Consider the following 27,565-nt stretch of genomic DNA (forward strand, 5'->3'; position numbering starts at 1 on the left):
TATGAACATTCTGCATGAAGATGAAGGAGCAAAGACATCGCTTGCATTTATAACATTTTTCCTGTGCTTGCAAAAATATCTAGAGATGAGTTTATCTTGCAAGTTGTTTTACTGCCATCTTATAGGCCATTGCCTTGAGCAGTCAACCTGAAATGTTTTTAAAGAGGATTTGTTTATTTGTGGCAGTGCACAACATAATTTAATGAACTTCAGTTGGCAGATAGCCAGTTTGTCGAGGCATCTTGTAGAAAGTGAGTCGTAATAGGTGTTGTACACATTAGTGGTGCCTGAAATGATTAGCAAAGATTTATTTTATTTTAAAAATTTATGTACCATTTGAAGCTAAACGGTTTACAAAGTTTACATACACAATATAAACTTAATATTCCCAGAAGCTGATGTGAAAGTGCTAAGAATGAATTAAAACAGTTTCTACATGTGGGTGTGTGTGCGCGTTCTTTCAAGTGTGTGTATGTGTATATATATATATATATATATATATATATATATATACATACATACATATATATACAGTAAAACCTTGGATTGTGAGTAACTTGGTGTGTGAGTGTTTGCAAGATGAGCAAAATATTTTATTAAATTTTAACTTTATAAACGAGCGATGTCTTGCAGTATGAACACGTATACGCGTGGATGTCATCACAACTGAGCCGAAGACGCTGCAAGGTCTTGCAATACAAGTGTGCACTGTATGCCCGCGTCACAACTGAGCCGATGGTTCTTCTCTCTATGACGCGGGAGTGTAGTAACTGTTTTAAATGTACTACAGTACAGTATTTTCTACTAAAGTTGGGCTGTGGAATGAATCGTCTGAGTTTCCATTATTTCTTATGGGGAAATTCGCTTTGATATACATGTGCTTTGGATTGCAAGCATGTTTCCGGAATGAATGATGCTCGCAAATCAAGGTTTTACTATACATATATATATATATTTTTGCAAAATTCTTTAACTGATCCACAAATCAGAATATTTATTAAGCTGAGTACCAAAATAAACTGTTAGGAAGCGCATGCGACAAAAGCAGTGAGCAGGAGCAGTGCTATATCCAGATGTCAAAGTACCGTAGTTTACGCCTTTCACAGGGGACCAGGCTTGATTGGGAGTTACAACCACAGTAATTAACAAAGCTTTTCCGGATCTCTACCTGCCTGCCAGGGGATGTTCATTGCCTGGGGGGTTTGCCCACGGGACAGAAAGAAACAAACACTGGCAACAGATTGGTACAGGTAGGCCTACAGACTTGAGAGGAATAATTATTGACTGTGGTGGGCTTTAGAATGGAAAGACTGCCCTGAAAGACAGCAGAGCAACAAAGTTTGCAAATTGGTCTCATTAAAGAAGAAATGTATACCAGGAAAGCATATTTTGTGTGACTTTTCTTTCCATTGATATTCTGCTTGTATTGTTTATTTATGTAAATTGTTCTTTTATACCACCTATAGTTTACAATAACTTTATCAATCACAGAGACAATAGACTTGAAACTCAAGGAAAATAGTTACAATCTATTGAAAGAGGGGTTGACACAAATGTATTCTATATTCTATCCTGCCATAGTTCAATTAAAAAACAAAAACAGGTCCAGACTTACATTCGAGACAGGAGTGAGTTTTCACTCCTAACCTCAGGAACAAGGAAATTCCATACTCAAGGCCTAAGACATATGGCAGAGCAACCAGTGGATTCAAGTTTTACCCTTGAAAAGGTGGTGGGAGAACTAGTTAAACGAATGTAAAATGATAATATGGAATATAAGGTGTAAGAAAAGATGCTTTATAGAGCAAGCACAATATATTCTGATGATGGTTTAATTCTCAGAGATAGGGAGCCAGTGCTGCTTCTTTGGGGGTAGGGTGTTGACATAATCTGAATTTTGTAGCAGGTTGAATTACATAGTTAAGGGACCTACAGGAAACCATTTGGTAAATTAATAGCTAAGACTGGAGCCTATTATAACTCTTTCTTTTTTATGTTTTGACCAAACTGGTGATATTTTGAAAAGAAAGTATTGACATTTTTAATAGTGCCTAATATGAAGTGCTAGGGGATTCCTAGCGGATTCCTGCTGAATCCGTGGTGGGTGGCATCCTGCTTCTATGCTAGTTGTTTCAAATCCTTGCTCCCATTCCTGTGTGCTTTTCTACATGAATGATCAATCATTCTTGCGTTAGTGTTATGAAATTTGTGGAACCAATTTTCCATGTCGTTTGTAGCCTTAACTACTTATGCTTAATTTCATATACGGTGGTCTTGGTTTTACATTTGGGATCTGAAATCCATTTTCTCTTTTATCAAAATTGATACTTTATCCTCAAGACTTGAATCTTTTTGAAAGGCACAGCAACCTGTTCTGCACCCATCTCATTAACATTTCATTCACAGCATGCACTGCACTGCACTGCAGTTTTCATGCTTTAAAACGCAAGTGTAGTATATTTTATGTTTTCCAGCATTTTACTTTAGGTTAGTTTCAGTAGAATAATCCATAAAGCTCCATGTGTAGTATCTTATGTCATTCTTTTTTTTTTTTCCAGAACACTATAATTATGCATCTTCAAATTTAACAACCAGCCTGCCAGTAGGTATGGTAAATTCTTCATTACCCGCTCCATGCCATGGCCTTCAATCATGCAATCCTGCCATTTCAATCATTCCATCAACAAGTCATTCTTCTGGATATGGAGGAAATAATGACAGTGGTGCATCTGGATACTACTTGTCTCCTAATATGAGACCCAATGGCATTCCTGCATTAGAAAGTCCTAGAATTGAGATAACACCTTATTTGGGAATGCATCAGAGTAACAATCAGTTTTTCCATGATGCTGACATAGAGGAAGCTATCCCGAATTCTAAAAGAGTACCCGCCACTGCCACTCTGAACTTGCCAAATGTTGATGCCTATAGAGATCCAACTTGCTTGAGTCCCGCAAGCAGCTTGTCTTCCCGAAGCTGTAACTCTGAAGCATCTTCTTTTGAATCCAATTATTCATACCCATACACTTCTCCTCAGACCTCCCCATGGCAGTCACCATGCGTCTCTCCCAAGACAACGGATGCAGAGGAAGGCTATCAACGCGGTATGGTTGCCTGCACTTTGCTGACCTCACCCCGACATTCTCCATCTACATCTCCAAGGACAAGTGTAACAGAGGAAAACTGGCTAGGTGCCCACAACTCACGCCCATCTTCTCCCTGTAACAAAAGAAAATACAGCCTTAATGGCAGACAGGCTTCTTACTCGCCACACCATTCTCCAACGCTGTCCCCTCAGGGCTCTCCTCGAGTCAGTGTAACAGATGAGACATGGCTGGGAAACACTAATCAGTACACTAGTTCTGCTATAGTTGCCGCTATAAATGCTCTTACCACTGACAGCACAATAGACTTGAATGACGGTATTCCTATTAAGTCCAGAAAGACTGCCATAGACCACACTCCGTCATTAGCTCTCAAGATGGAACCTGCCGGTGATGATCTTGGGACCACATCGCCAGCTGCTGATCTGACACCAGAAGAATTTTCAGGGTTTCAGCACATCAGGAAAGGAAACTTCTGCGATCAGTACCTATCTGTGCCACAGCATCCTTATCAATGGGCCAAACCAAAGAATATGCCTCCCACCTCTTACATGAGGTAAGATACTTTATATTTCTGTAACTGAATCTTAACTACTTCCTTTAGAAATATTTTCAGCATACATATAAAATTTAAGAAAAGGGAGATATTGCTGAATATTTTCTATCTAGGTAAAATAAGATTCTGTCTTGCTATAGAGGACACATTTGGATGTCAGCTTTATGCAAATGGATTGACATTGGCCTCCAAATTCTATAAAGTGCACCTTAAGTTTGGTTTATATATCGGCATGCCTAGCTGATGGAGATTCCCAGCTTAATTGGTTAATAGGCATAATTGGCACTGATAATTGCTACTTAACACCTCATAATTACTGTTAATCAGATTTAATTGAAAGTTAGGCGCCTAACTTGAAAAAAACGATTCTATAAAAAGTAGTCACCTAGTCCAAATCACCTACCTAAAAGTTGGCTTGGTTAGGGCAGATTGTAGGTATGTTTTCAAGTCAGGCATCTAGTGTTGCCTAAGGCTAAACATGATTCTATACCAGACATGGGCAACTCCAGTCCTTGAGGGCCGGAATCCAATCGGGTTTTCAGGATTTCCCCAATGAATATGCATAAAGCCTAAGCTTGGGTTTTTTTTCCCCAGTTAAATAGCTGCCTATTGGATAACTCAAATTCTTAAAACCAGCTATTAAATATTTAGTACAAACAAGTATTATCTTAATCAATTCAATTTTAATCTTGTCTCCCACAATTCATTTCATTACAGTACTTTTACAACTTACCAATACTTAATTTATTAATAAATATCAGAATAATTTAGTCAGTCAACCTAATCCCCATCACTCACGCTCACTTCCCAACTTTCACACACATACTACAGTTATTGTGTTACTTTTATCCCAAACTGGATCTTGGTTACGGTAGTTCATGAGTTCATTAGTCCATGATCATCTAGTCAGAGAGGCTTCAAACTGAGATCTATTTGCATGCACTGCTTTCAATGCATATTCATTGGGGGAAATCCTGAAAACCTGATTGGTTGCCCACCCTTGTTCTATACAGTGTGCCTGAATTTTGTAGAACCGTATTTAGTGCCGATTTTTTTAAGCAACCTGTATAGAATTGGTGCCTGGATGTTTACTGGGAACTAGTCATGTAATCATCGTTGTTAAAGCTGAGATCTCTGTTACCCTAGCTTAGGGGTAGGCAATTCCAGTCCTCGAGAGCCGGAGCCAGGTCAGGTTTTCAGGCTATCCACAGTAAAAATGCATGAGATAGATTTGCATCTCAAGGAGGCAGTGCATGCAAAACCATCTCATACATATTCATTGTAGATATCCTGAAAACCTGACCTGGCTCCGGCTCTCGAGGACCGGAATTGCCTACCCCTGCCCTAGCTAGTATTTACCATGTGGTCTCGGGCAAATCACTTAAACTCATCTCAGACTTAGCCCGTATCATGTCTGGAAACAGGGAGAGTGTAAACCTGTGTTGTGCTATAAAAAAAACATTTTTGCACGTGAATAAAATGTCTGATTTGTGTTGAAAACATTTTCATGTCTTTTGCCAACTTGTTGGTCACTTATTTTACAAGATAATGCTGAGAGTTCAGAGATACAGGGCCTGATTTTCTATAAGTGGCACCTAGCAGCACTTAGCCGATTTCCACACAGAAGTTAATAAAAAAAAAAAAAAATTGGCTTGAATGGCGTGATAATTGAAAACACCATTAAAAAGCCAATTAAAAATGATTTTAAAATGTTCAAAGTTCCATGCGGAAATCGATGCGATGCCTAAACCGAGGGACCTACTTGAAAAGTTAATAATTGTTATGAGCAATTTGTTTAATTTGTTTCTCCTGCATTATTGTATGTTCTTATACAAAATTTCAATAAAAATTTTGGAACTGAAAAGTAGGCGTGGTTCGGGCGGAGAATAGGAATGGCATGACTTAGGCATCTGTAATAGGTGCTGGTAAATTAGGCCAGAAAAACCCTGGCATAATATACCAGTGCCTATCGAGTTAGGCACCGTTAGGTGTGATTCTGTAAACTATACCTAGCAGTTGATTGACAACTGTACTGAATGGCACCGTTTATAGAATCCGGGCCCTACTATATATGGCATATCCCCAACATATTCACACTCTATATTTTGCCCTCTGTCTATTTAACTGCTTTTTCAGTTACTGTTGTCCTTTCTGGTAGTTTAATTCAGGTTTGAGCTGAGTAGTAAACATCTATGGGCCACCTCTGCAGTCCAAAAACACCGGTACTCCTCCAGCAAACAGATATCTAGGATCCAAACAAACAAAACAGCTCCTTTCTCTCCACAGGAGCCTGCGAAACACTACCTATCACTGTATGGAGACTTAGTGTAATTTTGAGCTGAACTCTCCAGTTATTGGTGCTGCAGTCTGCCGTTGGTGTCTGCTTGCGGCTTCGTGCCTTGCAGATCCAGTGGATAATTGTAATTTAACAAAAGATTTTTTTTTCCCACTCTCCTAAGTATCTTTCTTTCCATTGTAGGCACACACACCACACTTTATTTTGCTGCTAACTCTGCATAGAATATTAACTTGGGCTCCTGGGTTCACAGTATCTTGCTTCATTTAACTGACTACACTTCCTGAGACTCTGAAACCACAGGGCCCACAGCCTGGCCATCTGACAGCATAGTACAAAATGCACGAGCTTCCATTTTAGGTTTACAGAAGACTGCTTCTCAACATGATATCTAAGGGATTAAGTTGGTGCTGAGAGATGCCCACGGTGGCAATACTTATTCAGTACTACCGTGTTTCCCCGAAAATAAGACAGTGTCTTATATTAATTTTAGGCCCAAAAAATGCACTAGGTCTTATTTTCGGGGTATATACATGATCATCTCTCTTTTCGGGGTATATACATGATCATCTCTCCCTTCCTCTCCTTCACCCCAATTATTCCTCTTTCCCTTTTGTCCCCCAAATGTGCAGCATCTTTCCTCCACTACCTCCCATCCCTCGTGCAGCAGGACCCCTTGCCCAGCTTCTAGCCTTCCCTCCCTCTCATCCCTTGTGCAGCAGAAACCTCGAGTGAGCACCCCCCTCCCCGAGCACCCTCCCCTGCAGCTGAAGCTCCATCCTTCCTTCCCTCCCTCCCATCCGAACCCCGCCGACCGTGAGCGAGCCCTACATACCTCCCTAAGCAGTGTTGGGCCAGCAGCACTCTAAACAGGCTGCTTTGGCCTTATCCACCTGTGAATTCACTCTGCCGCGTTACTGATGATGTCATCAGTAACATGGAAGAGTGAATTCATGGGCAGACAAGACTGAAGCATTCTGTTTAGAGTGCTGCCGGCTCGACACTGCTTAGGGAGGTATGTAGGGCTCGCTCGCAGTCGGCGGGGTTCGGATGGGAGGGAGGGAAGGATGGAGGTTTGGCTGCATGGTGGGGGCAGATATGGGTGCTTGGGGGGGGGGCAGTGCTCACTCAAGAGTTCTGCTGCACAAGGGATGGGAGGGAGGGAAGGGGAACTGCTGGCGAATCCTGGGACTAGTGCTTATTTTGAGGGTAGGGCTTATATTAAGACCTACCCCAAAAATCTTGCTAGGGCTTATTTTCAGGGTAGGTCTTGTTTTCGGGGAAACACAGTAGCTAACTAGAAATCTAGCCTTGCCATCTCTGATTTGGCCAGAGATTTGATGACATGTACCAGCAAAGTACCCAAGGCATATTCAGCCCTCCTCCCCATGTGTACATGTGTTCTTATCTTGTACTCACTACTTCCCATGCTCCTCACTTTAACTTTAAGTGAGGATAAGTAGTGGTGACTAGAAAATTATTACTAACTTAGAGCACATGATGCCCCAGCTTTAGGGAAGTGCTTCTCATGTGTTAGGGAGCTTTATTTATCATACTTGTTTGTCATAGAAGCAACAGGCTATTAATAGCTTGGTAAAGGGAAAAAATTCAGCCCCCAGGACTAATGATAAGTCTAGTTCCATTCTGAGTGTCTAATGCAACATTCTTTTGTGAATGAGAGTAGACAGCAAAAATATAAACATCTTTTCAGGGAGGAGCTTTATATGATTGTATAACACTGATCTCTGTTATAAGAGGAACATTTTCACAGTCCTTTCCTAGGCCATAAATTCTTTGCTTTTCCACTCCAAAAACTGGTTAGAATAGCAGGTTGAAAACCAGGAAAGCCAAGGTTCAAAAATCATGCTTCTCCGACTGAGCAAGTCACTTCACACACTCTCCTCTTGAGCTCCGACTTGAATTGTAAGCTCTCTTGGATAGGGACTTGCCTCCTTTACCTGAATGTGAGTTGTCTTGAGCTTGGGTTTGGAAAGCTGAATAGTCAAATTCGATGTAAAAATAATTAAATTTGAAGGACCTTGGTGGTCTGGTGCAAATGATGTCTTGTGTTTCAGCTTGAGCAGTGCTTCTCTCCTGGAGAGTTAGGTTTTCAGGCTTACCACAGTGAATAGGTATGGAGACAGATTTGCATTCAATGTGTCTCCAGTAGATGCAAATTCCTCATGTGAAAACCTGACTGGTTATGTGTGCCTCCAGGAGAAGTCAGGAAGCACTGAGCTAGAGAATATCAAACTGCATGGTGTGAAAAATCGAATTCTAGAAGACAGCTGTATCGCAGGCAGTGCTATTGGTCACTTTCTGTCAACTGTTTAAAAAGCAATAAGGTGAGCTAAATTGTGGCACATTTCTATCAACAGAAAATGAGCAGGTTTAGACTTCAGGCTGGTCTAGTACAACAGTACTTCTCAAGCCAGTCCAACTAATTGGGTTTTCAGATATCAGTAATGAATATGCATGAGAGAGATTTGCATGTAGCTCCTCAATTGTAAGTTTCTCATGGGCAATGTCTTCAAATGGGTTAGTTTTGCACATTACAAAAATAAAAAATAATACTTTCAGATTAACAGCCAGTGAGGGGAACTATTCCAAATCAGGGAGAAGCGGAGAAAAAGACCTCAGTGTCGCACAGGATAAATATAAAACAGTCTATCCTGGAGACAATCTAGCATCAAATCAATATTTGAAGAAGACCGCTATTTTGACTCTGTGGGTGTATTGCCAGACTCGATACTCCTGACAAGTACCCTTCTTGTTTTCCTATACGAAGCTGGGTTGAGGAGACATCCTTGGAAGATAAGTGTGGTTGATTTATTGCTACTCAACTTTTTATCTAGATGGTTTAGATCGGGGATCTCAAAGTCCCTCCTTGAGGGCCGCAGTCCAGTCGGGTTTTCAGGATTTCCCCAATGAATATGCATTGAAAGCAGTGCATGCACATAGATCTCATGCTTATTCACTGGGGAAATCCTGAAAACCCGACTGGATTGCGGCCCTCAAGGAGGGACTTTGAGATCCCTGATTTAGATTGACTATTTCTATATAGCTTTGAAAATGAGTAAATCAAGAGTGTCTTCTTCTTCACATATTGATTTGAAGCTAGATTGTCTGCAGGATAGACTGTTTTATATTTATCCTGTGCGGCACTGAGGTCTTTTTTTTCCACTTCTCCCTGGCTGTTAATCTGAATGTATTATTTTTGGATTTTTGTAATTTAAAAACATTCAACTTGGGATTTTTTTCTTTAGTTTTGCACATACCGTGACCATACCATACCTCACTCCTAGGCCACAGTTTGTGGAATATGGTATCAGTCTCTCAACTTTATACTAATGTTTACTGTATGAGGGTGGTTTGAAAAGTTTAGTAAAAAAAAAAAAAATAAATAAAAAAGCACGTTAAAACATGGTTTCCATCATGGGCTATGCACCTAGGGCTCCTTTTACTGAGCTGCGCTAGACGCTAATACCAGTATTGAGCTGGCGTTAGTTTTTGGTACGTAGCGTGGGGTTAGCGCATGGGGCAATGCAGTGTGTGCTAAAAACGCTAGTGCACCTTAGTAAAAGGAGCCCCTAGTTTAGCAAGTTTCTAGTTTTTTTTTGTAAGCTATTTCTCCTACGATATGAAAAAAAAACTGGAAACTCGCTGGATTAAGTGTATAGTCCTCAATGGAGACTACGTCGTTTAGCCCTTTCAGGACCAAGGGACATATTTGTCCCATAACTTTAAAATCCTATAAATTTTGATTGGGATAGTCTACAATTCTAAATTTGATATGTACGGATTCCATATGATACTGCCTTTATGTAAACAAACTGGTTTCGACATTCATTCATTAGCGTCGTTGCCAGATTGACGAGAAGATTCACTTGCCACACTGTCCATAAGCCAGAAGTTTGATTTTTTTAAATAAAAATAATGATATTTCACAAAAAAAATCAATTTTTTGGCATCTGCAAGCCCTTTTTACCATAAAAATGTCGTCAAAACCACAAAAATTGGCCTACGATCCTTATGGTCCTGAAAGGGTTAACTTGCTTTTTTACCAAACTTTTCAAACCACCCTCATAGTACTTGCTCCTTTCTGGGAGTTCATAAGATGTTACATATAAGTATGTAGACAATTTATTCAGGTGTGGCACCCAGATGATGGAAAAAATATCTGTATCTTTCTGCCACATTTTCTTGGTCTAAGATTGCATTTCTTGATACTTGAAGATTTGAATGCTCCACTGTATTCTCATTGTGGATATCCTGGAAACCCAACTAGCTGAGTGTCTGGAGAACAGAATTAAGAACATAAGAATTGCCACTGATGGGTCAGACCAGTGGTCCATCGTGCCCAGCAATCTGCTCACACGGCGGCCCTTTGGTTAAAGACCAGAGCCCTAACTGAGACTAGCCCTACCTGTGTACGTTCTGGTTCAGCAGAACTTGTCTAACTTTGTCTTGAATCCCTAGAGGGTATTTTCCCCTACGACAGACTCTGGAAGAGCGTTCCAATTTTCTACCACTCTCTGAGTGAAGAACTTCCTTACGTTCGTACGGAATCTATCCCCTTTCAATTTTAGAGAGTGCCCTCTCGTTCTTCCTACCTTGGAGAGGGTGAACAACCTGTCCTTATCTACTAAGTCTATTCCCTTCAGTACCTTGAATGTTTCGATCATGTCCCCTCTCAATCTCCTCTGTTCGAGGGAGAAGAGGCCCAGTTTTTCTAATCTTTCACTGTACGGCAACTCCTCCAGCCCCTTAACCATCTTAGTCGCTCTTCTCTGGATCCTTTCGAGTAGTACCGTGATCTTCTTCATGTACGGCTGATAATGTAACACCTTTCTCTTTTATTTTTCATGTAGAAGCAGCTTTTCCTTTAGCTTTGTAGGCACAGTGTGAATTGCACGGAACATTCCTGTGTTTAACTCCCAAATATCATTTTCTTCCAAGCTCCACCCCAAAAATAAAACTAGTAGTGACACAAACAGAATTGATCCATGATGGGCTGGGTATTGAGCAACTTTCCACTGTTTTTAGTCTTGTGTCAATATACATTTCCTGGTCCTTTTGCGATACGTTTCCCTGTAATCTCATTAACTGGTGCTGTGGGACTGCCAGGCAGTGTTGTAGAAAGGTAACTTGCATTACTAATCAAATAGGCTACCCGAACTTCCTTCCACAGGGACCATATCTCATTTCATACATAGGTAACCTTTGTAGATTAATGAACACAAATATCAGTAGGGTCAGAGGCCCTGCAATGGAAACTTTAGTGTTTATAAGCTTTCCAAAAATTTGAGATAAGAATTTCACAACAGGATTTTTTTTTCCTGTTGGTTTTTTTTTTCTTTTTGGTTTATGTTCACACCCTACATCAATCAAATATCATTAATAAAACAACTGCCAAAAGACTTTCATACTTGGTTCACCCCTGAATCTATTGGTAGAATTTATTGATGTATGTTGGGAAAGCGTTAGGGGCCAATATACTGGCTGCACTAGAACTTCTGGGTACTAACCCCCTGTTCTACGAAACCGTGCTAGCGGTTTTTAGCACAGAGAGCTGCGCTGAATGGCCCGCGCTGCTCCCGACGCTCATAGGAACTCAATGAGCGTCGGGAGCAGCGCGGGCCATTCAGTGCGGCCCTCTGCGCTAAAAACCGCTAGCGCGGTTTCGTAGAAGAGGGGGTAAGGTAACAGTTGTTACAGAGGTAAAGTACCTAGGAGTTCTTGTGGACTCAGTTTTGACTTTTCGGGGTCATGTTTAAGCAGTGGTTTGTAAGGTGGTTTTTAAATTGCGAATGATGAGTAATCTTAGGCCATATCTGCCCGGCAGCACTTTTAAAATTGTTCTGCAAACAGTTGTGCTATGCAGTTTTGATTATTGTAATCTGGTACTTCGGGGCCTACCTGCTTCAGCCTTATGTACGTTGCAAGTGGCACAAAGTATTTGGTGGAGAGCATTTTGCCACATGCTCCGCTTTGGCAGTTGCGTTCTGTCGACCGCACGGATTTATACATTCCAACTGTTAAAGAATTGAGGTTGCAGGTGTCTGGGGACAGTATATTTTCATATGTAGGTCCCAGGGAATGGAACAGGCTTCCATTATACATCTGCCAGCAGAACTTTAAAAAATTACTGAAAAAACACTTTTTTTTTCCCTCAAAATGAAGTATAGAATTTGAATTTTGTACTTCTAATTCAGGGGTAGGGAATTCCGGTCATTGAGAGCCATATTCCAGTCGGGTTTTCAGAATTTCCCCAATGAATATGTATGAGATCTATTTGCATGCACTGCTTTCAATGTATATTCATTGGGGAAATCCTGAAAACCCGACTGGAATACGGCTCTCGAGTTCCCTACCCCTGGTCTAATTGTTTGAAAAAGTGCTGGTCGCTTAATCAGCTTTTTATTGTTTGTAATTGTTGTACGTGTATTGCCATGATGATGATTATGTATGCATTTGTTGTGTCCCGCTTTGGGAAATGCGGGATACAAATAAACTATAAACCAGTGTTTTTCAACGCGGTCCTGGAGTACCCCCTTGCCAGCCAGGTCCACAATGAATATGCATAAAATAAATTTGCATATAAAGGAGGCAGTGTATGCAAATCAAGATTATGCATAGTCATTATGGATAACCTGAAAACTTGACTGGCGAGGGGGTACTCCAGGACCGAGTTGAGAAACGCCGCTATAAACTATTGGTAGCTAATGTTCATGTTAGATTCATTTTAAGGTGGTGCAGTAAACACATCTCCTTTCCTTCAGGATATTACTTTTGCTCAGCAGCTGCATTATTTTGTTTTGCTTGTGACTTTTAGGCTGCACATGATCAGTGTATTGTTTAAAATACTTTAGTTTTCTGCTTGTGTGGGGAGTCTATTTGGACTCCTTATCTCCTAGAGGTCGCAGTCTCCTTTTGAATCCTCTTGCTTAGACTTGTTGAGGTTCTTCGCACTCGCTCCCGGGATCGGTCACCGCAGGCACTTTCCTTTTCTTTTTTTTTTTTGAGGGGGGGGAGGACTTTTCTTTTGTGTCTGCCAGGGGCCACCAGAGCACAGGCCTTTGGCATTTTGGAGTTTAGTTTCTTAGCTTCTGTTTGCTTCTTGGGATGGGGGGGGCGGTTTGTAAGGGTGGATCTTGCTGCTTGGGGGGGGGGGTTTGGGGGCTGGGGGGTTGTTTCTCTTGTTTTACCTTAACAACGCGCTGACTTTTGTATTGTTGGAAGCTCTTTCTTTGACATTGCTGTCTTTGTTGTTTGTTGTTTAGTATTCATACTAATAAAAAAAGATTGGAACATAAAATACTTTATCTCATGGTCAATGAAAAATCAAGCCTTTTGTGAGTTGTCGAGTATATAATGTGACTGCATTTTCCAATGAACAGAGGACACATCATGCTTTAGGGACTAATGGCAAAGCATCTTTAGAATGTCTGAAGACCCTGAGCTCTAGCTTTGTGCTCTCGTTTGAACCAACAGTCAGTTGATATCAAGTATCATGCAGATCAAAAATCTATGTATGATTTCATTTAAAATGCAATTTTTGAGGACAGTGGAGTGACGATGTTCCCAAATGGACTTTATTTGAAAGTATCAAAGTTCCAAAGGTACACTAAAATCATCCACATAAAATAATTCCATCCACATAAAAGTAAATCATCCACATAAGGGCCTTAAAGGACCTAGTCCACTAGGGATACAGGACCCAACACGGTCCGCGTTTCGACAAAAAGTCTTCTTCAGGGGTCCCTGGGGGTCCTATAAAGGTGAGTACGTGGGAAACAATTGTGTGGTGAACCGGAAGTGAGACACTGATACTTTCAAATAAAGTCCATTTGGGAACATCGTCACTCCACAGAGTTTTTTTGGTTTTCTCTGGATTTTCTTCTTTGTGGATATTTTGGGGTCAATTCCTTTTGTTTTTTTATTTTTGAGGACAGTAACATGCCCTAAGGCGCATATTAAGGGATCTCCAAGTATAGTGAGCTGGTGTTCTCCAGCTGAGCTGTACAGTGTCAGAGACAGGACAAATAGTTGGTGAAAATTGTATTGTCTGACAATGGCAACCCAAGGCAAACTCCTTAGTTCTTTTAGAAAGCATCATATATCAGAAAATATATACAATTAATTGTGGCAATATGAAGAAATTTAAAAAGATTTGGAACAGCTTATTGAATATGAAGGAGTAGAGGTTTGTAATTTTTCTGTTTTCATTATGTTATTTAGCTTATTTATATAATTTTATTATTTTTTTTTTGATTAGTTAAATTGTATTAGTGTATTTTTTATTAATCATTTTTTTCCATGCTTATTAAACATTGGCTTTATTTATTCAGTTTTATATACTGTTTTCCAAGGGGAACTTTGATTCAATTGTAATGATTTATTTAAATTCAATAAAATATTTTTTGTGAAAAAAAAAAAAAATCACCTGGATTCTGTAAATGTCCAAATTAGTATGTCAAAATTTGGGCATGATCCTGAGATGTGCATGCAACTTAACCGGTTAACGAGCCAATTAATGGCAATACTTAGGCGCCGTCAATCTATCATGAACATTAATTGGCACCAATTAGGATTTGTGTACACATCTGGGGCTTCTTTTACTAAGGTGCGCTACCGTTTTTAGCCCTAACGCAGCTTTGTAAAAGGAGCCCTTGGTGCCAAAATCCCATAGTGTACAACCCAAAAGGGTTGTGCCAAACATTTATGCTTAGTGTTATAGAATACCAGAGATGCGCACCCAAGTTGGGCACCAGGAATTGCATCCAGTTTCAGTAGGCATAAGTTCTGGCACCCAAATTTGGGTGTGGGAATTGGCACTATTGATGTTCTATAAAGGGCACTCCATTTGTAACTACTACTACTACTTATCACTTAGCGCTGAAAGGCGTACGAAGTGCTGTACATTTTGACATTTATAGACGGTCCCTGCTCGGAAGAGCTTACAATCTAACTTGGACAGACAGACATGACATATAGGGTTGGGGATGCAGAACCCAAGGTGAGAGAAGTTAGGAGTTGAAAGCACTCTCATAAAGGTAGGCTTTTAACTGGGCCTTGAACACTACCAGAGAGGAAGCCAGTTGAAGGTATTCGGGCAGCTTGTTCCAAGCATACGACGCAGCAAGGCAGAAGGGATGGAGTCTGGAATTGGCAGTTGAAGAGAAGAGCAGAGATAGGAGGGACTTACCAGCTAAGCGGAGCTCTCGAGTGGAGGGGGGATCATAGGGGGAGATAAATGAAGAGAGATAGTGAGGGACAGCTGAGTGAGTGCATTTGTAGGTCAGTAAGAGGAGGTTGAATTGTATTCGGAAACGGATGGGAAGCCATTGAAGTTCACCCTCTCCAAGGTTGGGAGAATGAGAGGGCACTCTCTAAAGTTAAAAGGTGATAGATTCCGTACAAACATAAGGAAGTTCTTTTTCACCCAGAGAGTGGTGGAAAACTGGAACGCTCTTCCGGAGGCTGTCGTAGGGGAAAACACCCTCCAGGGATTCAAGACAAAGTTAGACAAGTTCCTGCTGAACTGGAATGTACGCAGGTAGGGTTGGTCTCAGTTAGGGCATTGGTTTTTGACCAGAGGGCTGCCGCGTGAGCACGACTGCTGGGCACGATGGACCACTGGTCTGACCCAGCAGCGGCAATTCTTATGTTCTTATGACTTTGGGAAAGAGGTAAAATTATCTCTTCTTCTCTCTAAGAGATCCCATGTGCCCATCCCACACTTTCATGAATTCAAGCACAGCCTTTGTCTCCACCAACTCTTCTGGGAGACTGTTTATTACAAATGTATATCAGTTGCCGGATAATGTAGTTTATTTCTTGTTATACCTTCATGTAATAAAACAAGGGGCTAGATTTACTAAAAGATGTTGCTGCATTATACACACTAGTTGTTATTTATCACAGACCTCATTTTTTATGTAATGGGGGGCCTGGTTACTAATGAGTGTTAATGCACTTTAGTAAATCTAGCCTTGGGTCTTTCTCACATACATGATTAAAAACAATAAACAGTGATGATATTGAAAAGTCAATTAAATTAATATCATACTGCTAATATGTGACGTATAGCTTGGACTGAAAAAAAGGGAATCTATTCAGTAACTATTCTGATTTGAAGACCTTGCGTGTTCAGACATGTTCCCTTCTGCATCTTCAAAGCAGGAGCAATTCTCATGATATTTCATTTGGGCAATTCAGTCTTGCATTTGTTCTGTCACTGTTTGCATTTTGTTTGCATTCCTTTCTTGGCCAACGATAATTTTTCCTTTCCACAGTTTCCATATTCAGTATACTGCTGCGAAGCTGATCTTTGGAAAATGTAAATTTGACCATGTGACCCCTTTGCTTAAGAGTCTTCATTGGCTCCCAGTTTATTTTAGAAGTCAATTTAAATGCGCTTGTAATCCCCTTATTCCTTTATTTTGGAATGTTTACCGATTCTCCTTTGCAAGAGGTATCCAACAATTTAAACTCTCCCTTCCTTCTAAAAAAGGGATTAAAGGAGTCAAGCTCTTCAGTCAAACTTTGGTCTTTAAACTCTCTCAACTCTGGAATGATCTCCCCTTTTTTTTAAGGAGTTCCAGTTCATTTCAATTTTTCCGTAAATCTTTAAAAACTACTCTATTTGCCAAACATTTTGAAAATTAATTCTTTTGAAATTTTGCTATTATCTTCTATTTATCAATTTGTAAATCATTCCCAGTTTATTTAATTGCTGTACTATTACTATTTGTATTTTGTACTTCACTGATTGTCCAGTCTCTCTTTGATGTAAACTACTGAGAAGTCGTCAGATTGCGGCGGTATAGAAGAATAAAGTTATTATTATTATTATTAAACTGAGTCGAGCCTTCTCAGAATGATGACTTGGTATACAAAGTTAAGCTTTAGTTTAGTTTAGTTTCCAAATATTCTCCAAAAAATGTACTATTAAAAAACATTTTTCTGTTATTGACCAAGAGTTACTGCAAAATATACAAAAGAAATATTAAGACTACATAAACATCAGGCAAATACCAATTTTTTTAATTTTCAAAAGTGAAAAATATCTCAAAAGTGACATAAAGGGACAGTTGAATGTTTTCTCCCCAAACCCTTCCAATTCACTATTTTTGAAACCTGTTTTTTAAATGGATTTCTGTGCTGTTTATCAGTAGTTCATCTAAATCTCAAGGGGGTGTGTCGGAGATGTGGTGTGGGCAGGACTAGGCATGCTTATGACTTGAACAGTTTTCTACCATAATCAAACATTAAAGAACACGTCCGAGGCACAATTTGGACCTTTGGGGCTAGACTTGCTAATGAAAAATAAGTATATCCCACAACAGTCAGCAGCAGACAGCGGGTGGGAATTGCTGCCGATACCGCAATGAGATCTGATGCTGATTCGCCCCTCCTCCTCCGATTTGATGCTCATTCGTCCCCTCCCCCCGCTTCCGACCTAAACAACAGCGGTAAACAGGCTGCTTGGCAGCCTGCCCCCAGGGCATCCCTCTGCTGCGTCATCAGTGATGTAATCAGTGATGCGGCAGAGGGAAGGCCCCAGCGGCAGGCCAGGAGCAGCACCACTGTTGCTGCGTTGACCCGGAAGAAACAAATCCATTCAAATCGATACACCAAAGTGAATTGGTGAATCGATTCAAATGAATCGGGCAGCACTACTGCGTACCCCTAAGGGGTTGAGAAACACTGAAAGATGTCTAATATAAGAATAATCCGTGGCTCCCCTGTACATCAGTCATGGCTCCCTAGGGAGCCACGGCTCACAATTTGGGAACCTTTGCACTATATCTTTTATGAGATATGGTGACCAGAAATGCACACAGAATTTGAGGTGTGACTGTACCATAGAGCAATACAAAGGCATTATAATAACATTTTCATCTTTGTTTTCCATTCCTTTCCTGGTAATTCCTAACATTCTATTTGCTTTCTTTTAGCCACCGTCATTTACTGAGCTGAGGGTTTCAATGTATCCTCATTGATGACACCTAAATTCTTTCCCTAGTGGCGACTCCAAACGTGGAACCTTGCATCACATAGCTATAGTTCGGATTTCTCTTTCACACATTCATTACTTTGCATTTGCTCACATTAAACATCATCTGCCATGTTGGCACCCAATCTTCCAGTGTTATAAGGTCCTCTTGCAATTTTTCACAATCCTCTTGCGATTTAACAACTTTGAACAACGTTGTGTCATCAGCAAATTTAATTATCTCACTAGTTATTTCCGTCTCTAGGTCATTGATAAATATGTAAAAAAAAAAAATAATGACTCCAGCACAGGCCCCAGGGGAACCCCTCTATTTACCCACATTGATAGCTTCAGATGGTATTACCAGGCCTATTAGAGCAACAATCTTGTGTCTGTCATAGCCTGATGGTAAGTGCAGTGGATGCCAGAGAAGGGGCACACCCGTATCCCACTTTAATTACTCCACTTGTGATGGAAAGTGTGAGCCTACCAAAACCCATCCAAAACCTACTGTACTGATATAGGTGTCACCTGCAGACATAAGGGCTACTGTTGTGGTGTACAGTTAGGTTTAGTAGGTTTTGAGTGGATTTTGGAAGGCTCGGCATACACCATAAGATGATCCCCCCCAAAGGCCTGCACTACCCCTTGAAGGCCTACCCCCACATCCATTTACCTAACACCAGCAGGGAGCAGCTTGTAGAGAGGATCACTGGTACTTTAGTGATCCTTGCAGGTTGCTATAGGCCTCAGAAGCTGTCTTCCCTCTGCCCCAATCCTGTCTCTGACTCAGAGGAGGGGCGGGACCGCGGCAGAGGGAAGACAGCTCCTGAGGCCTATGGCAACCTGCAAGAATTGCTAAAGTACCACCTGCCACCAGCAGTCTCCCATTCGTCCCCTTTGGAGGTCCCCACAGGAACAAGGAAGTGATGTAATGTCATCCTGATTCCAGAGCTTTTCTTTTAATCCTTTGTGCAATTTAGGCTTACGCTCCAAATCTATAAGAGTGAGATGTAATTACATTAATTAGAATAAGGACACGATAAATCCCAGCTGTTTCTGCACTCAGCCCTGCCCATTCACCTCAGTCCTACTCTGCAACACCCCTGCTGTTTCCAGGACTGAGACCTCCACGTGCGCCTGTTACTTTTCTCCAGACATAATTACAAATCTCTGCCTCTCTTCAGACATAAAATTACAACTGAGAAGCCACATGGAGTCATTGCTGGAGTGCAGAGGAAGGAGAACGGCGCCATTGAATGGATGTACGATCTGCCGATCACATGCAGGCTTTCAGTGTGAGTGCACCGGTTGCGTTAATTAGCTTACGGCAAAACACAGGAAACTGTAATTAGCTGGATTTGATTTCCAAGTATGCCTTGTGTATCTCTGTTTAATGATCTTTGGTGATACATAGGGTTGGCATTAGGGGGTTACAACCAGGGCAGGGAGAAAGCTGGACACCACAGCTGACTTCCCGACTGACCATCCCCCCTCGCCCTCTAAAGCAGGAGCGGTGGCGGCCAGCCAGCAAGAGGCTTCGCTGCCGATCCTGTTTTAAGGGGCGAGGGGGGAGGGTCAATACCAGAATTGGGAGGCCGATTTTGTTTTTTTTAAAAAAAATCGTATCGATTCGAATTGGGCAGCACTAGTCTTCGGTTCTTACTTCACTCAACAGGCGCTTCTGTTTCCTGTGGTGTGCTAAGCTCCATCCACCACCGACCTTCACCCCGCCCTGCCAGCACTCTGATTGGCCGGCGTTCTTCAAGAGGCGAGCCAGTCAGGAGGGGAAAAAAGAGAAGGGAAGAAGGTAACCCACTCTGCGATCGACTGGAGTCGCCTGAGCGATCGACGTATTGGTCACCCCTGGATTAGATGATTTCTTTTGATGAGGGTACACAAAGTGATGCTCTTTGAGAGGCCTTTAGAAGCTTCAAAGAGGTGTAGAGGGCTGGCTGACTTATTCTTTAGGCTTATTATTGCCCTATACTGGCTCCCAATCACCTGTACATGCAAATTGAAGACCTGCTTCTTACACATGGAGCTCTTCATACTGGTGTTCCAAGCAGACATACCCAGGCTGTTCTCTTCTCACTCCCCTTCTTATTGTTTACCATTTTTCTTTTTATAACTTTATTACTGTGTATACTGCTTTAATGTGTTTAACATAAGGCAGTTAAAGAAGCATAATCAAAACTCTTCTTGCAGATTGCAAAAAAGATGTTCTGCTTCTTTATTTTGTTTCGTTTTGCATTCCTCTCCGTCCTCTGACCATTGACCAGGGGTGGAGAAATGCCAATTTTGAAACACAGCACTGCTAGACACCCCCAAATTTTTTTTTGAAAACATCTATTTGGACGGCTAGGACTGGAACAACTAAGTTGCCAGAATGTCCAACTTTATACCCCATTTTTGACCATAGAAATGTCCAATTTAGAAATGCCCAAATGCAGACCATGTAGACATGGGAGACTGGCCTTAGGGTTACCATATGGCTCCAGCATGAAAGGCGGTGCGGAGCGTCGGCTGCCGGGAGGAGGGCTTCACGGAGTGGTGCTGGCGGTGGCTGCCGGGAGGAGGGCTTCGAGGCGAGGTGGCTGACAGCTTCAGGCGCACGCAGCGGCTGTCGGCGCCTGCAGGCCGCGATGGCTGTCGGTGCCTGCAGGCCGCAGCGGCTATCAGCGCCTGCAGGCCGCGACACCTCAGCAAAAGGTGGTAAGGACAGGGGGGGGGGCAGAAAAAGGAAGGGAGGCTAATGACCCAGATTCTCTACTGCCCTGGCTCCATGTGGCACACACACTTCCAAACTGTTTCCCATCCTCGACTGCTGTGACATTCACTCAATTGCTCTTTCCTTCCACTGGTCTGACAGACACCAAAACTATCTCCCTCCTCCCATCCAATTCATTTGTTTCTCATCTTCTCCCTCAGTGACCACTTTCAAAACTATAACCTCACCCATAAACATCCTTTTTTCTACTGCATCTGGATAAGAGGAGCAGTGAAGGGGTGGTGGTGGACACAGGGGAGGTAAAAGGAAGGGAGAATGGACAGGGGGAGCAGGCAAGGGGTGGTGGTGGACAGGCAAGGAAAAAGAAAGACAGAAAGACAAATACAGAAAGTGGCTAAGGAGAGAGAGAGAAAGAAATAAAGACAGACACACACACATATATTCTAGCACCCGTTAATGTAACGGGCTATAAGACTAGTGATTGAAATATACAGAATCCTGAGTGGTGTAGAATGGGACCAAGTGGATCTATTTTTTACTCTGTAAAAAGTTACAAAGACTAGGAGACACTCAATGAAGTTACAGGGAAATACTTTTAAAACCAATAGAAGGAAATATTTTTTTACTCAGAGAATAGTTAAGCTCTGGAACACGTTGCCAGAGATTGTGGCAAGAGCAGTTAACATGGCTAGTTTTAAGAAAGGTTTGGACAATTTCCTGGAGGACAAGTCCATAGTCTTTTATTGAGACAGTCATGGGGGAAGCCACTGCTTGCCCTGGATCGGTAGCATGGAATGTTACTGCTGTAGCTCTGGATTCCCCGCCCACCTGTGCCTTCCTATGACTAGATCCAGCCAGCTGTTTTGGTTGGGGGGGGGCCGCCAGGGCTCCACAAGAAAGATATAAAAAAATACACAGTTCTCAATTTTACTCACACACAGTGTCTCTGCTCACAATAGTCACACAAGCTTGGGCGTAGGCTAGGGTTGGATAATTCTGGTAGGCTGGAGGATGAGCAATTTCGGGCTTCTCTCAACCCACTCGAATTCCTCACTCTATTCTGATGAAACAGCTCAGTCCGAGGTGTAAGTGAACCAAACTAGAACTTTATTGAGTTTGATTAACATAAGAATAGCCTTACTGGGTCAGACCACAGCGGCCAATCCAGGTTACTAGTACCTGGCCAAAACCTAAAGAAGTAGCAACATTCCATGCTACCGATCTAGGGCAAGCAGTGGCTTGGTGTACTTGATGTCAACGTTTATTGTGATAATGCTTTGCAAATGCTCCAAATGGTGTAGGTAATATCAAGGCACAACAAAGGTGTCGTGAGGAGGAGATGTCAATAATTCAGCTACGGGTGTGCAGTTCAAAGTTCACTTTATTGATAGTAGCACTGCGAGGACTCGAAGACTCAACACTGACAGTGTTTCAGCATCTATGCCTTTGTCAACAGTCTCAATGGCTGGTAGTTCTATCACATAAATAGGGCATCCAGTACAGGTAAAATTTAGAATTGTGGTGCGGACCCAACATGGACCGTGTTTTGGCTTCTTCAGGGTCCAAATTCCAAATACAAAAAAGCTTATGCTGTGAGGCATACAATGGCGTATCGATAGAGAAGCGTGGTAGCAAATGCTTATCTTTCAGTAACCATATTCAGAAATTCAAAGACTTAGATTCACTAAACTCACCGTTCTGGGCGATCCGTGGCCGAGCCTTGCCGGGCAATTGATTCACTACTGATCGGATGCACACCCCACAGATCGCTTTTGAGCAATCGTGACGTACGTGGAGACAATCCTGATTGGCTCTAGATGAGATCCGTGCATGCGCTTGATCTTCAAGGTTCAAAACAGTACTCGCTGGCCCAAAGAAATCAAGATGTACATATTTTAGAAATATTCTCCAGTTCTTGCCTTGTGCAACCAGATTATTTATGAAACAGAACACGCTTTTAACCCACGGGTTAAAACCATGGACTCGCACTGCACTGCGCTTTTTGCAGAAATATGGGGAGTAATTTGGCGGCAGAGAGCAGGAGAGTCAGCAAGGACAGTTGTAACTGGTCCTCAGCAGTCACTTTATTTCGATCGGCAAGCCCAATCGGTGTTTCTTCTTCTGTTTAGTGAATTGCTGCCTTCCTACTTATGCATGCAGTTTCCCCTCATTTGCATGGGCGGATCGGATCGGATGGGAGGTTGATCAGCCACAAGGTTAGTGAATCGGGTTGTGGAAAAATCGGGTGGGGAATGATCGCAAACTGGTCAGGATGCAATCGGTACATTTAGTGAATCTGACCCAAAGACTTTAGCCTTGGAGTAGCAAGCTTCTGATTTTCTACTGTGAACTGTAAGTAAATTAGCTACAATTAAATTTCAGAAAAGAACAGTCTTCTGGTGGTACTGATGTGCAGGGTTTATACTTTCTGATGAGTCTGCACGTACATGCTTACAAGATCAGAGTCACAGAATTTGTTCAAAGTAATCATCCTTTTTCAACAAACACTGACAGAATGGGCTGCTTATTGGCTGAATTACCTCTGTAGGAATGAATGGACATGAATGCTGTAGTTGATGAATGCTGAATAGGTCAAAAGGTGATGGATTTTTGTAAGAGTGAAAGGGGTGGGGGGTGGGAGGAGGCTCATGGAGATTCTCTCACCAGGTGGAGGGATGCAGAGGAATGTCCAAAAGGCTAGGGGCTGTGGACTTGACCAATAGGATCAAAGGTTGTACCTTGTTGAGTTAAGAGTGAAGCAGGTCTCAAAGAGACTGGAGAGAAGAAGTCACCTGTAACATTTAATCTATGGGTGTAAAGGTTAATGGAACAAAGCAAAAAGTGGCTTATTTTAGCTTAAGGCTGTCAATACAATACAAATTGAAGGGTAAACATATACAAACAGCTGTGGGAGTAGAACACCTCTAGGGCAGTACACTTCTCAACCCGGACTTCAGGGCACACCCAGCCAGTCAGGTTTTCAGAATATTCACAATGAATTAGTCCGCCTAGTGTCAGGGCCAGCTCTGGTGCTTTGAGTGATCTAGTCATAGCCTTAATTTCCCATTGCAGAAGTGGAACGCAAATTGAAGCTAGTGGTCATAAAGATCAATGATGTCTACATCCTGTACAGAGGATTCACACCCTGAATATACCAAAGCAGAAAGTCAGATGTCAAATTCTGCTCTTCTGGTCTTCTGTTCCTTTCGGGGGGAGGGAGAGAGGTGATGGTTGCATGTAGTTGAGGCTCCCTTTGAAATCAGATTACAATCTGTTTGTATTACAGGCTCATTAAGTCTAAAAATGTGGATCGTGTAGTGATATAAGCTGATATGGCTGTTATGAAGATCACATGTGCTCTCTGTCTGAGTGCTTCAGCAAAGCACCAAGACATTGACTGATTTACAACATGTATGAGACATGTGGTTTTCTTTCCATTTGTCTACCACTGCAGACATAGCTACATGTCTTGTAACTTATAGAAACCGTCTGCCGTTGTCTGAGTACTAATTTTTCCCCACTGCTTCTCATTAACTAAGAGTTAAATGACCAAATCTTAGCTCATCTTTGAATACTTTTTTTTTGTTTTAATTTAAACCAAAGAAGTGTTTCTTCGTGGTCTGCTAATATATCAGTTGTTATGGAAATATCTAGGTAGAAATATTCTTACTGAATGTACTTACACGTAGCTTTGTAGAGAAGTCTTAACAAATCCCTTTGAAATCCAACATGCCCCCTTTTTAGGTATGTTTAGCATCAGGCCTATTATCGAGGGTCATTCTGTCTGTTAGCTCACATTTATTTGCTTGTGCATGCACAAACAGATGCATTTCAAGTAAATTAGCATGAAGCACCATAGCTTGCACTGGTAAAGATTAGGCCAGGGCTATTGCTGCTTTGCCTGTCAATTTACTGCTCCAGTGGCTACCAATAGAAAAAAAAAAATGAGCAGGCTAACCTCATAGAGGTAGTTTGTGGTACTACCACTATGGGGTTACATAAGGGGTCCATAATCTCCCGCCGCCGGACACTTAGGGCCGGATTCTGTATAGGATGTTGATTTCTGCAGCCGCCAAAGAAGAGGCTGAGAATCGCACACCAGCATCCTATACAGAATTGCATCTACCCTAAGGACAGGCGCCCAGCCCTGCCTAAGCAGCCTGATTCTCTAACCAGCACCTACGTCACAACCACCGGTAAGGAAATCCCCCTGCTGGAATCAGCTGAGTGGCTGCGGCAGGGAACTCCCTGCAAACTCGGCCGGCAGGAGGGATGCCCACTCCCTCCCACTGGAACCCCTGAACCCCACCCACGAACTAAGCCGGGCAGGAAGGAAGCACACTCCCTCCTGTCATGGAATCCCCCCAAAGCAAGCCAGGCAGGAGGGATGCCCACTCCCTCTTGCCACAACCTGTACCTGACACCCCTGAAGGTTCAGGTCCCCCACCCTGTACCCCTAACTCTACTCCAAACCTCATAGGAGGGGCCTTAGGCATCTGGGCCAACCAGAGTCTTGGGCCCCTCCCTGGTGCATCCCAGAATGCACCAGGAAGGCCTACCATTTTGGAGGGGCGGGCCGGCTTGCCGGCCGGATGGTATGAGCATCCCTCCGGCCGGATATTCAACTGAAAGGTCTGGGGAAGAGGTTGGGGGTAGAATTAGGGGTGTGGGATGGGGGGGCCTGAGTCTTGGGGGGGGGTTGTTGTGGGGGTTCATGTTTGGGAGTGGACATCCCTCATGCCCAACTTGCTTCGGGGTGGGGGTTTCCAGGGCAGGAGAGAGTGGATATCCCTCCTTCCCAGCTTACTTTGGGGGAGGGTTCTGGGGTTGGAGGGAATGGGCATCTTTCCTGTCTGGCTTACTTTGCAGGTGGGGTTCAGGGGTTTCGGAGGGAGGGAGTGGGCATCCCTCCTGCTGGCCGAGTTTGTGTGTGGGGGTTCTGGGGTTCTGGCAGGAGGGAGTGAGCATCCCTCCTGCCGGCCAGCTTCCCGGGTGGGAGTGGGGTTTCCTGCCATGGCCGCTCAGCTGATTGCAGCAGGGAGATTTCCATACTGTGATCAGCTTGGCAGCCTCTTCTATTTCAGGCATCTATTGTGGCTCTAAGGAGACATCTAGGGCCTCTTAAGCTCGCCCAAGGCCACTTCTGGGCGAAATCCCACCCAGCCTTGGGAGAGCTTAAGTGTCCTGATGCATTTCCTGCACCTGCGACAGATGCCTACAGTGTAAGCGGCCTGTCTCAAGGTTTTATTTATTTTTTTTTTTAAGAAAATGTGCATTACAATTGGCTTGTTAGACAGCAGTAGGATGCCTACTGCTGCTTAAAATTGAGACGCCATTTATAGAATTTGCCTCTTAGTGGTGATATGTTCTCTTAGGCTTCTGTGGCTGGCATCATGATTGTTGCAGTTGTCTGGGTCTTTCCATACCTGACTAGGTGGAACCAATGTTTTTCAGCTATCATGCTGTGACTTTCAGTGTTCCCTGAAGAAGCCATAACATGACAACTGAAACATCGGTTCTATTTACTCAGACACAGTAAGACCTGGACAACTCCAGGCAGTCACTTAGTGGTGAGTTAGGGTTCTGGGAAAGGATGTAGCTTTTCATTTTGGATTGTGTTATAAAAATTAACATTTCAATAAAGACAAATAAATAAGGCCCCCCTTGTAGCTGACCACAAAGCAGTAGTACTATGGGACCACTAGGGGCCTAGCAACACACTTTTTGAAAATGGAGTCATTGGGGCAGAAGCCAGTGGGGATCATTCTGCTGCCTACTAGACACCAAGAATTTCCCAATATGTGCTGTGGTGGTGTTAGATTTTGGAAGTACAGCCTGTGGCCTATATTTTATAAGGGATAATGGGTCTCACTTTTTCCTTAACAGAAGACAAGGGGTGTGGTGACGGAGCGGTATTGTTTTTGCAAATTATCAGCCCCTTTAAATGGTCCTCAGAAGCCTGCTAGCGGGCTGATGCTCCCAGGTGAAAGTTAATTTCTGGAGGCATTAACATCCACAGAATAAAACAAACTGTAACTTTTTTGAAAAAAAAGCTGCTTTACATGTTATGCAGCTCATTTAGGAGCCCTTTTACTAAAGCTTAGCTTGCTCTAATGGACATTAGCATGTGTTGCAACATGGCCCATAGGTATAAAATGGGACATCCAATATTTAGTGCATGTTGATGTCCATTAGCGTGTGCTAAGTTTCAATAAAAGGGCCCTTTAATGAGCACTAACTACACAATCTTTGCTTTAATTGCTAATAAAATAGCTGCATGAATATTATTTCCATAATATTCGTTAGTAAATAGATGCCTTTGACCTGTGTCTCTCAAACTTTTTTTTAGCTCTGGCACACTAAATGGAGCAAATGTTTTTCGCAGGACATTATAATTGAAATTATAAAATTGCAAAACCAAAAAATAAATTAAATTTGAGAGTTATTTATTTAAAGTTCTTTAAACTATGTATAGGTAATTGTAACAATGATGAAACTAAAGTAGATAGAATAGAATTGCTAATCAATGCAATGGATGTGCTTGTTTTCAATGTAAATTAACTCAAAACGTGGCTCGATAGTTGACAAGCAAACATGCATTTCATCATTCACCATCTGCAGTCGTTCTTTTTTTTTTTCAATTTAATTTCTATCAGAGCTGAAAATTCAAGTTCACAAAGATAAGAAGTCCAAACAGTAACAAAGCCCTGAATGCTTTATTATTCGTTAGGAAAACTACTGCAGAAATAAAATAAAAATAAAATTACTTGCCGTTAGTTATTAAGGACCAATCACATGAATGTTGTTTAAAAATACCATCCTGAAAGCCCAGACTAGATATATTCCATGTATTAAAAAGGGAGGAAGGAAGACCAAA

General features: G+C 42.2%; 1 protein-coding gene across 6 annotated transcripts in view; it reads left to right on the forward strand.

Moving 5' to 3' along the window:
- The window catches only part of NFATC1 (nuclear factor of activated T cells 1), a 392,300-nt gene that overhangs the window by 22,107 nt on the left and 342,628 nt on the right, over nt 1–27,565 (forward strand). For all 6 annotated transcript variants that reach the window (XM_033934427.1, XM_033934432.1, XM_033934431.1 and 3 more), the window contains exon 2: nt 2,559–3,660. In XM_033934427.1, coding sequence (XP_033790318.1) covers nt 2,559–3,660 — 1,102 coding nt within the window. The remainder of the gene's footprint in view (nt 1–2,558; nt 3,661–27,565) is intronic.

Source organism: Geotrypetes seraphini, chromosome 2, assembly GCF_902459505.1.
Source record: "Geotrypetes seraphini chromosome 2, aGeoSer1.1, whole genome shotgun sequence".
Classification (NCBI taxonomy): Eukaryota; Metazoa; Chordata; class Amphibia; order Gymnophiona; family Dermophiidae; genus Geotrypetes; species Geotrypetes seraphini.